At 37.2% G+C, this 12,317-nt stretch overlaps 1 protein-coding gene across 1 annotated transcript; it reads left to right on the top strand.

The window, feature by feature from the left end:
• The first annotated feature begins 460 nt into the window (after window positions 1–460).
• ppm1kb (protein phosphatase, Mg2+/Mn2+ dependent 1Kb) lies at window positions 461–9,228 on the top strand. The gene is made up of 7 exons (XM_004065921.5): window positions 461–602; window positions 1,395–1,872; window positions 2,565–2,665; window positions 4,763–4,928; window positions 5,395–5,539; window positions 5,809–5,943; window positions 7,633–9,228. Exons 2-7 carry the CDS (start codon window positions 1,424–1,426, stop codon window positions 7,762–7,764), a joined length of 1,128 nt encoding a protein of 375 aa, XP_004065969.1. The 5' UTR covers window positions 461–602; window positions 1,395–1,423; the 3' UTR covers window positions 7,765–9,228.
• The last annotated feature ends 3,089 nt before the right edge of the window (window positions 9,229–12,317 follow it).

Raw genomic sequence — 12,317 nt, 5'->3', positions numbered from 1 at the left:
TTGGGAATCCGAGGTTCTGAAAAAATAAGTAGAATTATAATAATATTCCACATGATTAAAAATAAATATTTTTAAATGCTGTTTTGAAATAATGAAGAGGTTTTCAAAGCAAAATGAAATATATTGAATAATATAATGGCTAATTTAAAATCTGTGTGCAGCTTTTTCACCATTTCATGATCTCTTTATATATTTATGAGAGATTTATTGGTTGATTGTGTATTTGCATGAGGTCATATTTATTTATTTATTTAAATATTTATTTATTTAATTATGAACAGTATAGGACTCCATAATAGACAGTAAGTAACGCTTAAGCTCTGAAGCCACAAGGCCATTTTTTCAATCTCGATGTTTCCAAGAGAACTGCTCTGTCTGATTGGTTCAGCCAACTGTCAATAACCCTTCAAATGACCTATCCTAAGCTTTGTTTATGGGGCGTGAAACCAGGTGCGCGCTGATTGGTCACTCAACACCACGGCCCCAAGTGAGTTGATAACGTCGGAGAGTCAACTGCTTGTAAATGCTTTTGGTAATTCGGCGAATTCCTCATTTATTGCAGAAACTTCTCAAAGGATTCGAGCACAAAGGTCATAATTAGGGTATGTTTGAAAATATGGTTCAACAATTTTTTACACACTTGTTAGAAAAGGCCTCGCAAATGGGCGAAAACCGCCCACATCTTTAGCCGAAACTATCCACCTAGCTAGCTTTTCAATTATGCAATGCTAATATGTTCTTAGGAGACAAACAGTGGTGATTTTTCTGTTTTATAATGTAATAACTAGTCAATTTTAGTGTTCTCCCCCAGGATCTTTTGCAATTACGGATTCATTTTAACATAAAGTATACCTTTACTGGTTCGGGCTCGGGCAGCTAGCTTGATTGTCAACAATAGCATCATTTGTTACGTTGTTGGTATTTTTACGGGCGACTGATGCAATAAGTTCTCAGCATTACGAAGCACAGGTTTTTAAAATGCAGAACTCCATAAACTATCAGTTCGATATAATTGAATTTTTGTTTTTAAGTAATTACATATAAGGTTTTGAGTTGATAGATTAATTTTAAAAAGGATTAATTGATGTTAAATAATTGATGTTCGCATTTATAATTATGTGATAGAACCATTTAGCAACTGAAAAAGTGATGCACATGCAAAGAAAGTAAATCTAGATTTTTTTTTTTTTAAAGTTGCTTTTTTCACATACATGAATCCTTTGATATATTTGCTAAATGTAAATATTGGATCTGGGGGGAAACAGAAATTAATTATTTAATCATCTCTGATCTCCACTGCCCAATTTACATGGACAATGCTAAATCTATTTAACTGATTATTATGTATTTACTTTCTGTCTCTGTTCAGTTAGAATGTTTTGTTTTGTTTTCAGTGTGGACATCTTTGCATCCTGTTGTGGTGATGTCCTGTACCTGTCTTGCGCGCCTGACCAGGTGCAGTGGTCTTGTACAGAAGACTGTGGTCCCGCTGCTTTTCCAGCAAGGAAACTTTCCAGAGCTGACGCACTTTGATAGGAAACTTTTTGGACAGTCGAGGAGACAGTACAGCAGCTCGCGCTTTGATCCAGACAGCAGCGGCCGTCCTACCACTTGGGATTCGTTTGGCATCTGGGACGATCGTATTGATGAGCCTATACTGCTTCCTCCCAGCATCCGTTACGGCAAAATCATTCCCAATGTTAACTTGATGAAGGTCGGCTGTGCCTCCCTCATTGGACAGCGCAAAGAGAATGAAGACCGCTTCCAGGTGTCCCAAATGACTGATAACATTCACTACTTTGCTGTTTTCGATGGACATGGTGGATCAGAGGCAGCTGATTTCTGTGAAAAATACATGGAGAAATTCATCAAGTAAGGAAACAGCATGACTTGGGAAGTATTATATTCTACTTAAGATATTTATATTGAGCAAGCTGGTATTTACAGGGATGTTCGAGAGAAGCTTGTCTATGGTGTGGGTGGGAGAGGAAATTATAATAAAAAATAAATCTTGTTTTTTTTTTTATATTTACTCAAAGTAAAGGTATGTTTATAGCTTCCTTATAATGATATTGACAGAGGCGTGGCTGCCCCTACGGCCCCTCTATCACCGAGACATTCATACATATTCCCACACCAGTGGACCCACACTGAAGGCGTTGTGTTCAAGAATACAACGACCGTTGACTGGGGGGAGCGGGGATCGAACAGCCAATCCTTCCATCATTGGCCGAAACGGCTCAACCGCCTAAGTCACAGCAAGAAGTGTACTAAAAGATTATTTAAAAATATACTTTTTGTTGCACTGGATAAAGCATTTGTTAGTTGCATTTTAGTATTCTGTCATGCTGCTATTTGGTTCAGCTTGAATCTCCTCAAATCAATCATTTTGTTTGATTATCCTCTGTGTGGATTTTCATGGGGTTTCATAATAGTTCATTGTTGTTAAATTCTGAAGAGATTTTACTTTCTGTTAAAGAGGCACAAGAGGTGCAATTTTAGTTTCATGAACCGCCATCTTTAGATGCTATGCCTAATGTTTACCTTCCTCTGTCTTATTTCAGGAGTTTCCTGGCAGAGGAAGACAATTTGGAGACGGTTTTATCAAAAGCCTTCCTTGAAATAGACAAAGCTTTTGCAAAGCACTTGCACTTCTTTCCAAATGGTAGGTTCTGTCATTTTGATTCTTTTTTCATGTCATTTGGCATTTGAGTCTAGTCTTAAATCTGATGCACCTATCTTAGGTTTTGAATTTTCCATCTGACACGACATGGGCACTTTAGGCCACAGGTCTGTCTTTTCATGCAAGGTTTCCATTTAAAGTCTTGCAGACATTAGCGCAAGGCATTTTTTAAAATTCAAATATAGATATGTGTGCACACATGATGATAGAAAATGAAAGGGAAAACTTTATTACAAAAAAGAGAGCTATTTGTTGAACCAGAGGAATTATAGCTAATGTAAAGCTTGGTTTAATTTAATGATTTCTGATCATGTCCTTCCTTCTACTTGTTATTTTGTTTTTTACTATCACTGTCAATGTAATTGTTATGGTTAAAATTAAGTATCCTGAAAAAAATAATCCAAAAGATGTTTAAAACACTAATTTACACGTTTGCCTTAATAGTTTACCAAACCGTCATTTGGCCTGAGTAAGTTTGTGTACATTTGCTAGCAAGCATAGCTCTTGTGTGGCCACGCCAAGGCCACGCTGTGTGAAATGTTCCAATATGCCTGTATGTGTGTGTGTGCATGTTATCTACGACAGCTGCAGACCCAGCTCAGAGCTGGAGCCCCTTGGTACCAGTGTGGATGACGAGAGGCTAGATATTGAAGGAGAGTCCAGCGGGTCCTAAATCCTGGACTACTGGAAGGTTCCCCTTTCTTTCTCTCAATCCTCTCTTCTTTTCTTTTTTCTTCTCAAAAGCAAATGCAAACAAGTGACAAGTTGAATGGGATCTACAGGTGTTGTCAGTGACAACAGGACTAAGATATAAACTCATGGACAGATACTTCAGAACTTACAGTGGTTAAACAGATTCTATAGATTAAAAACCAAAAATAAATTAAGCCGTACTAGTATAAATGACTGTGTTTATAGTAGGGATGCAATGATCCGCTTTCCCATCAATTCCATTCAAACCTTAAGTTTTGGGTCACTTTTTTTTCAGGATGTCATTTGTATATTACAAAACGACAACAAAAAAGAAAAATCTTTTTTTATATGCTACTACTATGGGAGTAACAAGTTTACTACGCCTGGTGTAATGTAATAATCCAAAAAAATAATAAATCCTTCAATTTAGCACATCTTAAATGTAACCCTGTATAAATGAAGGGAGGCAATGATTCATTTCCCCATGATTTGGTTTAATGGCGTAACATGCGATCTGGTTTTAAACCCAGAATTCTGGCTTTTAAAAGACTGGGAAAGTTAAACATCTTCCTAAAGAAGAAAGGAGAGAACTTAGAGTATCAGCATGTTGTAAAAGCCCACTGATTTGTCAAACAGTAGAGCTTGGTGTTGCTTAGATCATTTACATAAAACCAGACTTCCACATATCCAGTCTCAAGACGACCCAAGAGTTAAATTATTTACACTTGTTACGAACTAAATCGGTCAAAATCACTTGAGCTAGATCAACTCATCTTTAGTTTATTTTGTAATGTCCTATGTAGCGGCCAACACATCGAACAAAACCGTTTTGAAGGAATTGCCACCATGGATGGGGGGGGATTTTGGCGACTTGAGAACTCCAGCAGAACCAGAACAAAACCCATGTTTTTCTATTTATATAAATTTATATATCTTCTCATGACTAAAAACAAACTGTTAACTTGCTTTATAATCCTTATGATTTGTAGTTTTATGGCAAAAATATTTAAAAATACCATTTTATACCTTTTTTTTAAACATTTTATTTATGGGCTAGTGGTAGATTGTGCCAGCCCACCCAGTAATTGTTTTTTTTATATATATATATATATTGGTTCCAATGAAGTTGAACTTTAGACTAAGCTGGTGTACATTTTGCTTTAATGTCTCGTCTATTCTGCATGTTGTTTCACTGTGGAATCTCTAGTTTAAGTCTTCTATAGGTATTTACAACCATGTGTTCATTTTTTTTTATTTTAGTGTATGAATGTGAGGATATGCACAAATGTGACAGTTGTCTTATTGTGTGGTCATTTCTGATCTTTGGTTTGTTTTTGTTTTCTTTTTTCTTTTATTCCTTTAACGGTTCGTCTGATGTCTTTGTAGGGCCGGGGTTGAATTCAGGGAGCACTGCCACTGTGGCTCTGTTGAGGGACGGCATCGAACTGGTGGTTGCTAGTGTGGGGGACAGCCGCGCCATGTTGTGCCGAAAGGGCAAAGCCGTTAAACTCACAGTAGATCACACTCCAGAGAGAAAGGATGAGAAAGAAAGGTACCGGTGTGAAATTGCTGCATGTACTGTCACATTTGGAGATAACAGAGAAACTTTGTGAATCATCAGAATGAGTCCAACTATTGCGCGTTCGTGTTTGCTGTACTTTATTGTATCACTGTACTGTCAGGGCATACATAAAGCCAGCAGATCTACATCAGGAATAACAAAAAAAACACAAACTTTTGAGGATGACAACACAAAAAAATCCCGAAATAGTTACCATTTTGACCTGAGCTCATCTATAATAAACTATAAGAGCCTTTTTTATGTCCTATGTGTTCACTTCACTGTTGGTTGGAACAGTGTTGTACTGGAAGATGCTTTTATCAAAGATGACACAAACGTTTCACTCTGCAGAAGCAGAGACTGTTTTAATAGTCGACATAAGGAGGGCATTTGAAAAACCCTCATGGTAATTATCTACCCCTCCCCTCTTTGTTTCTGCATTTGCATTGACCTACAGGATAAAAAGGAGCGGGGGTTTTATTACGTGGAACAGTCTGGGACAGCCCAACGTGAATGGCAGGTTGGCAATGACCCGCAGCATCGGAGACTTGGATTTGAAAAAGATGGGAGTCATTGCGGAGCCTGAGACCAAAAGAATCTTGGTAAGTTTAAAAATGCAAAAGCTGGCGGGTTTTTAAGAGATCCTAAAAATAAGTTATCAGTGAATATAATGATCCACCACTGCTTTATCTACTGATATGCTTGTACTGAAACAGTCTACTTCTAATTATTTATATGAAGACAGTAAAACACTAAAAACATCTTCAAATGTATCTAGCTTGATTTTTGATTTTTAAAATAAGACAATTTACCCTTTGAGCTATCATCTCCTCTAAATTGTGTTTGTTTTGGGTTTTCTTTTTTCCACCAGTTACATCATGTCCACGACTCTTTCCTGGCGCTGACTACGGATGGCGTTAACTTCATAATGAACAGCCAGGAGATCTGCAGTATTATTGGCCAATGCCATGACCCTAAAGAGGCCGCTCAGAGAATTTCTGATCAGGTAAAACATCTCAGAGGATTTTATAATTGTGTGTAGAATTAAAAAAAAAACCTGGGGTTGGCACATTTGCAGGAAGACTGGTATATTGCTATATATCTGGTTAGTTTTTCATACATCTTCCATATGAATTCCAGTATAGTACCCTCCCTTTGCATCTGTATTTTCATGCAGTGGTCCCCAGTACCCGGGTCGGGGACCGGTACTGATCTGCGGGACAGTTGTTACCACACATCCGGCTCATTCGGGACACATGTCCGGTCACTCACTCAGTCAAACGTCAAAAATCCATCCACTACTATCTCAAAGTATCTGTGGCAACCGTTAAATTGAAACCCCCAAGCTGACAAAGTTAATCACAAACAAAAGTATTTGGAAAGTTGCTTTAAGCAGAAAAGAGCCAGCAAGGAAACAAAAGAAGAGTCTTCCACTTCAAAATAAAAGAAAACCCAGGAGTCTTCCTTCTACTCCAAATATGGATTTATTGTGACAGTTGTTCCCAAATAATATAGTCATAATTCATCATATTCAGCAGCTGGCTACTTGATGTTATGAGGATGCTGCTAATAAAGTTGCTCAAACCGTGAACTCACGCTTAGTATTAAATTTAGAAAATACCAGTTGTTTTTTTTTTTGTATTTATCCATCCCTCTTTAAAGTTGAATGAAGCTGAAGCTTGGTAAGAGAAAATCTAAAACACATTTTAATGGTTCCTACACAGTGTCCAATACCAGTGTACCAATAAAGTTTAAAGCTGGAGATATTTTACAGAGGATGAAGATTTAGGCAGCATCCGAATTCTTCCCCGACCCCTCCGGCTTCTCCTTACCCCAACATTTAGCCCTCCAAAAGGAGAGTCATGGAATAACTGTCTTCGAATTCTGACGTTATTGCCAGTCGATGATGTCATCAGTAGTCGCCGGGCAGCTACATTGGCGTGGAGCTAAAAACAAAAACTATTTCGGACGACCGTACACCTCCAGAATCCCCTAAGATTGGAGGGGTAGGGCAAGAATTGGGATTCGGCCAAACTTTACCCTCAAAAGTTAATGGAAAAGTGTCTGAAGTGAAGTTGAAGTGAAAGTTTAATACCAGAGTTCCTCATTGTTGCCAGACTGCATTCCATCAACATGGGGGCCAGCAGACACGTCCTGACAAAACACAGGAAATCCCAGCTCTCTTGCTTATCTGCCCACCTAGAAGTGACTGCAGCACTGACCTGTAAAATCCAGGTCTGCAGGATACTATCTGCACATAGAAATGGGTTTTCCTTTTAGATTGATTTACCGTATGTTTTAGAGTAATGCTTGTTTATGCTTTTTCTAAGAAACTAAAGTACTCCAGTCCATACTTTCTCAGCTACTAATTTTGTAAACGTGGGGTCATTTTCCACTTATCTATCTTAATGGTATTAAGATAGATCTGTTTAATATCTCCTACAATGATAACAATCCATTATGTGAGCAAACTCATGAGTTGAATCTTGGCAAAAAACAGATTCCCAACTGTCATTCATGTCACAAATCCATCTCTTCTATTTTTGAACGATAAGTCATGTTAGTTCAGGTGCATGACCCATTTCCTCCTCATTAATGAATTAGCAGCTAACCATGTGCCACAGATCCACAGAAGTGTTGGATTAGTTTCAACAATCTCTTCTCACATCCATTGCCATTTTTCTTTCTCTGCTAGGCTCTACATTACGGTTCAGAGGACAACAGCACAATCATTGTGGTGCCCTTTGGAGCGTGGGGGAAACACAGGAGCTCCGACACGCATTTCTCCTTCAGCAGAAGCTTCGTGTCCAGCGGTCGCTGGGCGTAGTCGGAGCCAGTGCTCTGTTCTGTGGACCCAACTATTGCGTGCAATACTATCTGTGCCCTTAAACAGTAGATCCCGATGGCTAGAAAATGTTTGGAAGAGCAGTGTGATGTTGGCTTCTGTCAAGTAGGAGGCAGCACATTCATAATTTGCACCAAAAAGCCCTCTTTTTTTTCTGCAAGATAATGACCCTATAGAGGCTAAAAGCTAATATTTTTAAAAGTAAATAAAAGTTTGCAGCAATACTTTGTATCCTTTTTAAGGTGGCCAATTGGGTTTAATATTCCTGATGCCTGTTAGCTGTTGCAAACAGTTGGCAGCGCTTGATCTTGAAAACTTGATAATCATTAAATAAAATGTGGTATATTGGATCCCACTATGCAAAAAGGAAATATTACGTATATATAGCATAAACATATTTTTGTGACTTGATGCCAATTTACATAAATATATGTCTAAACGTGTTTCTAAAGTATCAAAATTTTGCGGATCACGTACACCCAAACACAGCTCTGAAGCGTTAGCTTTGCTATTATTAGCATCACTGAAAATGTTCACAGTCTTTAAGGAGTTGGACAAATGCATGTCTTTATTGTCATGCACTTTACTTTTGAGTGAAAAGAGCATTTGAGAAGCTTGGGTGAACATCTACACAAACTACATCTTTGGATATCATCCTTTTAGGAGACATTTTGAGTATCTGCATCAAACTGACGGCCACCTTGGGGATCCAAAGTGTTCAGGGTACTGAAATGTACAAAGTATGTATTTAAAAAAACATTTAGTTATACCTACATTTTGTAAAATGAATGTTTTTGTTTAACACCTTAGTTGAATCTGTAAATCTAAGTATTCTTTTCATACTGTAAGCCTTTGAATAGGTGGATGTTTGGTGCAAAGCTTAAGGATTTTAAAATCTAACAGCTTTTTCCTCATTTCTACAATCTCTGTCACTCTGTCAGAACAAAGCAATCGTAATGCAACACTATTTTATGAGCCATGAATGACTGTGAATGTTTTCTTTTCAGATTTGCAAGACAAACTGGTAATTAACTGTATATAGTCCTGACCGGTCCAATGTAAGTCGAAGCATTTTCCAGTACAAGGAAGACTTTGAGCCGTTTGATGGACTGTCCAGTTAGTATTTTCCCATGTTCTGTTCATTTTAAAAAATTCCCTTCTTTATATTTATAGGCGTTGTTTTGATGATAATCGTTGCAGATTTTGCAAAACAATTCTTTTGCTTTTTGGGGGGCATATTATTATTGAATTACATCTTAAATGAGACGTTGTAATTATACTTATACCAGCATTGTACATAAATAATATTTCACTGTGTGAATATTTTACTGTAACACCTTGCAGTTATCTCTCCTTTGTGCTATTGGAGTGTGATGTTATCTTTGTTGATTGAGTATTTTTGGGTGTAAATTATCAAAATAAAATAAAGATATTGTTTCAATGTTATATATTTGTTATGAATTACTTTAGTCTAAAATCAAAATCATTTGCTTTTATTCTTAGAATAATGTGGTTTCACTCGATTTGCTGTTTATTAACAGGCCAATCCAAATTATTATGCAAGTGGTATTTTTCTAAACACTGTGCAAATGACAGCATCATTTTGAAGTTACTAACAGTATATATTAAATGTTATTAAACAAACTCCTTAAAGTGAACATTAATACGCACCACTGAGTTCCACAACATTTTATAGATTATGCAGAACTAAAAATGGTCATTTGTTGTATTACCCAAACATTTTAGGTCATATTCACTAAAATCAAGGACTATTAAAATCATGAGCATTTTAAAATGTCAAGTTATATTTGAACATAGGACCCCTTATTTTGCAGCAGCTTCACAACTCTTGCATCCATTGAACTTGAGTTTTGGGGAGTTTTCTGGGGAGTTTCTGCTTGAACTTCTTTGCAGGATGTCAGAATAGCCTCCCAGAGCTGCTGTTTGGATGTAAACTGCCTCCCACCCTTGTAGGTATTTTGCTTGAGCATGCTCTAATCTAAGGGTTCTTAATAGGGTTGAGGTCAGAGGAGGATGGGGGCCACACCATCAGTTTATCTCCTTTTATGCCCATAGTAGCCAGTGATGCAGAGATATTCCTTACAGCACGAGATTTTGCATTGTCATGCTTGAAGATGATTTTGTTACAAAAAGCACCGCTCTCCTTTTCCTACCTTTGAAGAAAGGGGTCAGTCCGAAACTCCACCTACTTCTCAGAGGTCATTTTCACATCTTCAGGGATCCTAAAGGGGGCCAAGCACCTCTCTCCCGTCATGATTCCAGCCCAAAACATGACTCCACCACCTCCTTGCTGATGTCACATCCTTGTTGGGACATAGTGGCCATCCATCAACCACCCACTACTGCTTGAAAATCAGTCTTCATGTATTTCTGGGCCCACTGCAACTATTTCTGCTTGTGAGTGTTGCTTAGGGGTGAACGAATAGAGGGGTTTATGTACTTATGTACTTTGATGTTTGTGCAGAGACAGCAGCAGCTTCAAATATGTACTTGCTGCTTTGTAATGGTATTCTAGCAGCTGCTCTTAATCCAGTGTATTTGTCTGGCAGAAAGCGTCCTCATTCCGCTTTTATCTGCACAAACCTGTGTGTGCTCTAAATCAGCCACACATTTCTTAATAGAACAATGATCATGCTTGCATTTTGTAAAATATGCATTTCACTATTTCACGCTTTTTAGCAGCTGTAATCCTTTTTCTGTCCCTTATTGCTTGAAAATGTTTGTCTGCTAAATAATGTGGAATTTTTGTCGCATGTGGTTCAGATGGCACAAGAAAGGAGGTCAAAAGAAATTAAAATTCATTCATTTTCTGTCGTTTTATCCCTTTCAGGGTCACGGGGCTGCACGGTGGTGCAGTGGTTAGCGCTCTTGCCTCACAGCAAGAAGGCTCCTGGGACATCTGGGACTTGAACCAGAACATCAATGGGGGACCTTTCTGTGTGGAGTTTGCATGTTCAGTATTGAAAAAAAATTTCATTGGATTCCAAACAGATCAAACTAACAAGTGCAAACAAACACAAGTAACAAGAATAGTAGTTCTCCCCGTGCATGCATGGGTTCTCTCCAGGATCTCCAGCTTCCTCCCACCATCCAAAAACATGCTCCATAGGTCAATTGGCAACTCTAAATTGTCCCTAAGTGTGGGTGAGCGAGTGATATGTGACCCCGCAACAGACTGGCAAACTGTCCAGGGTGTACCCTGCTGTGATAGGCTCTGGCAGAAATTAAAATGTTTTATATAGAAATGTAAACAATTGCATTGTATTGTTTATATTTAAACGTCGATGTTTGGTCAGATCAGTCTGATTTGGTCTCCTAATAAGGGCATGTTTGAGATTGGTCCTCAACTGTTGCAAGGTTAGCTTTAACATTGGTCAAATTAAAGGTTAAATATGCTTAATATCCCTTCTACATAAATTGAAATGACCTAAAAATAATAAATGAATGGAGAAAAAATATGCTTTTGTTTTTGTATTCAAATTGGAGCGTGTATTTGTTATACAGATCTAGTAGTGAGATTTCACCTGTATGCTACGTGTATACTAAACTATCAGGCTAAATTTTCTTTAAAAAAAGAAAGGAAATTGAAATAAAGTACAGAAATAACGTATTTCCCAATACTAAAAATATTTAATAATAGAATTTACTCCTAAACTGCTGTAGAGTTTTCAGGCCTCTACTATTAAGCTTAACCTGTTTTTAGGAGTTTTTATGTTGGGACTCATCTAAATGTTGGTTTTACAAGCAAAGCGTAACAAAGATCAGTAAATTGTCTAAAACTTAGTGTTAGTTATTTCACTTTAAGTGGAAAAAGACTTCTTTTGAAGTTTGTATTTTTTTGTTAAGTGGTGAGTAAAGGGTTACAAAAGTGCTGCTTTTTCAGTTCCCATTGAAAGCCTTGAGGTCCTCTGGTTCTGAAGTCATTCAGCTCACAGTCACTTCTGTCCTCTTCTCTGTTCTCATTCTCAGCAGGCGGTAAGTCTTTGATTATTTGCTTTTGATTAGAAATCCATCAAGATTTTAGCTCATCTAAAATTTTGCTCCTGCAGCGATTCCAATTTTCTTTTTAATTCCAGTATGTTCTAAAAAGTTAAACCCAAGAAAGTATTTTGACCAAACTATATTTGCTGCAAAAACGGGATTATAGAGGACGTGATTCACTACAGATTCTATGAAAACCTCTAGAGTAGAAAGGGTCTCACTTTTGCATTTTTAGTGTAGGAGAAGGGACTTTCTGTCATGAATGTGTTATTTACTTGTATTTTAATTAATTTGTGTTTAAAAAAGAACAAAAAGATAGAATTGAGTATCAAAATGTTAACTTTTTTTAAAGCTTTAAAAAGGTTAAAGTCATAAAATGTGTTTTTTAATTAATGTGATTTTAGGTATGAATATGGTTTTAGCAAATCATCTAATGGAAATGTTGTGGTGTTACATTGAAAATTCACCAGATTACAGGCATGAAAAATAAAACTTAAAAAAAAGGAATTTTATTTTTATTTTATTAAATTCTG

Source organism: Oryzias latipes (genome assembly GCF_053564925.1).
Source record: "Oryzias latipes strain Hd-rR chromosome 1 unlocalized genomic scaffold, Olatipes_Hd-rR_3.1 chr1_Y".
In the NCBI taxonomy this organism is placed as follows: Eukaryota; Metazoa; Chordata; class Actinopteri; order Beloniformes; family Adrianichthyidae; genus Oryzias; species Oryzias latipes.
Note: the sequence above shows the minus strand (reverse complement) of the source record. Positions and strands in the feature narration are given on the sequence as shown.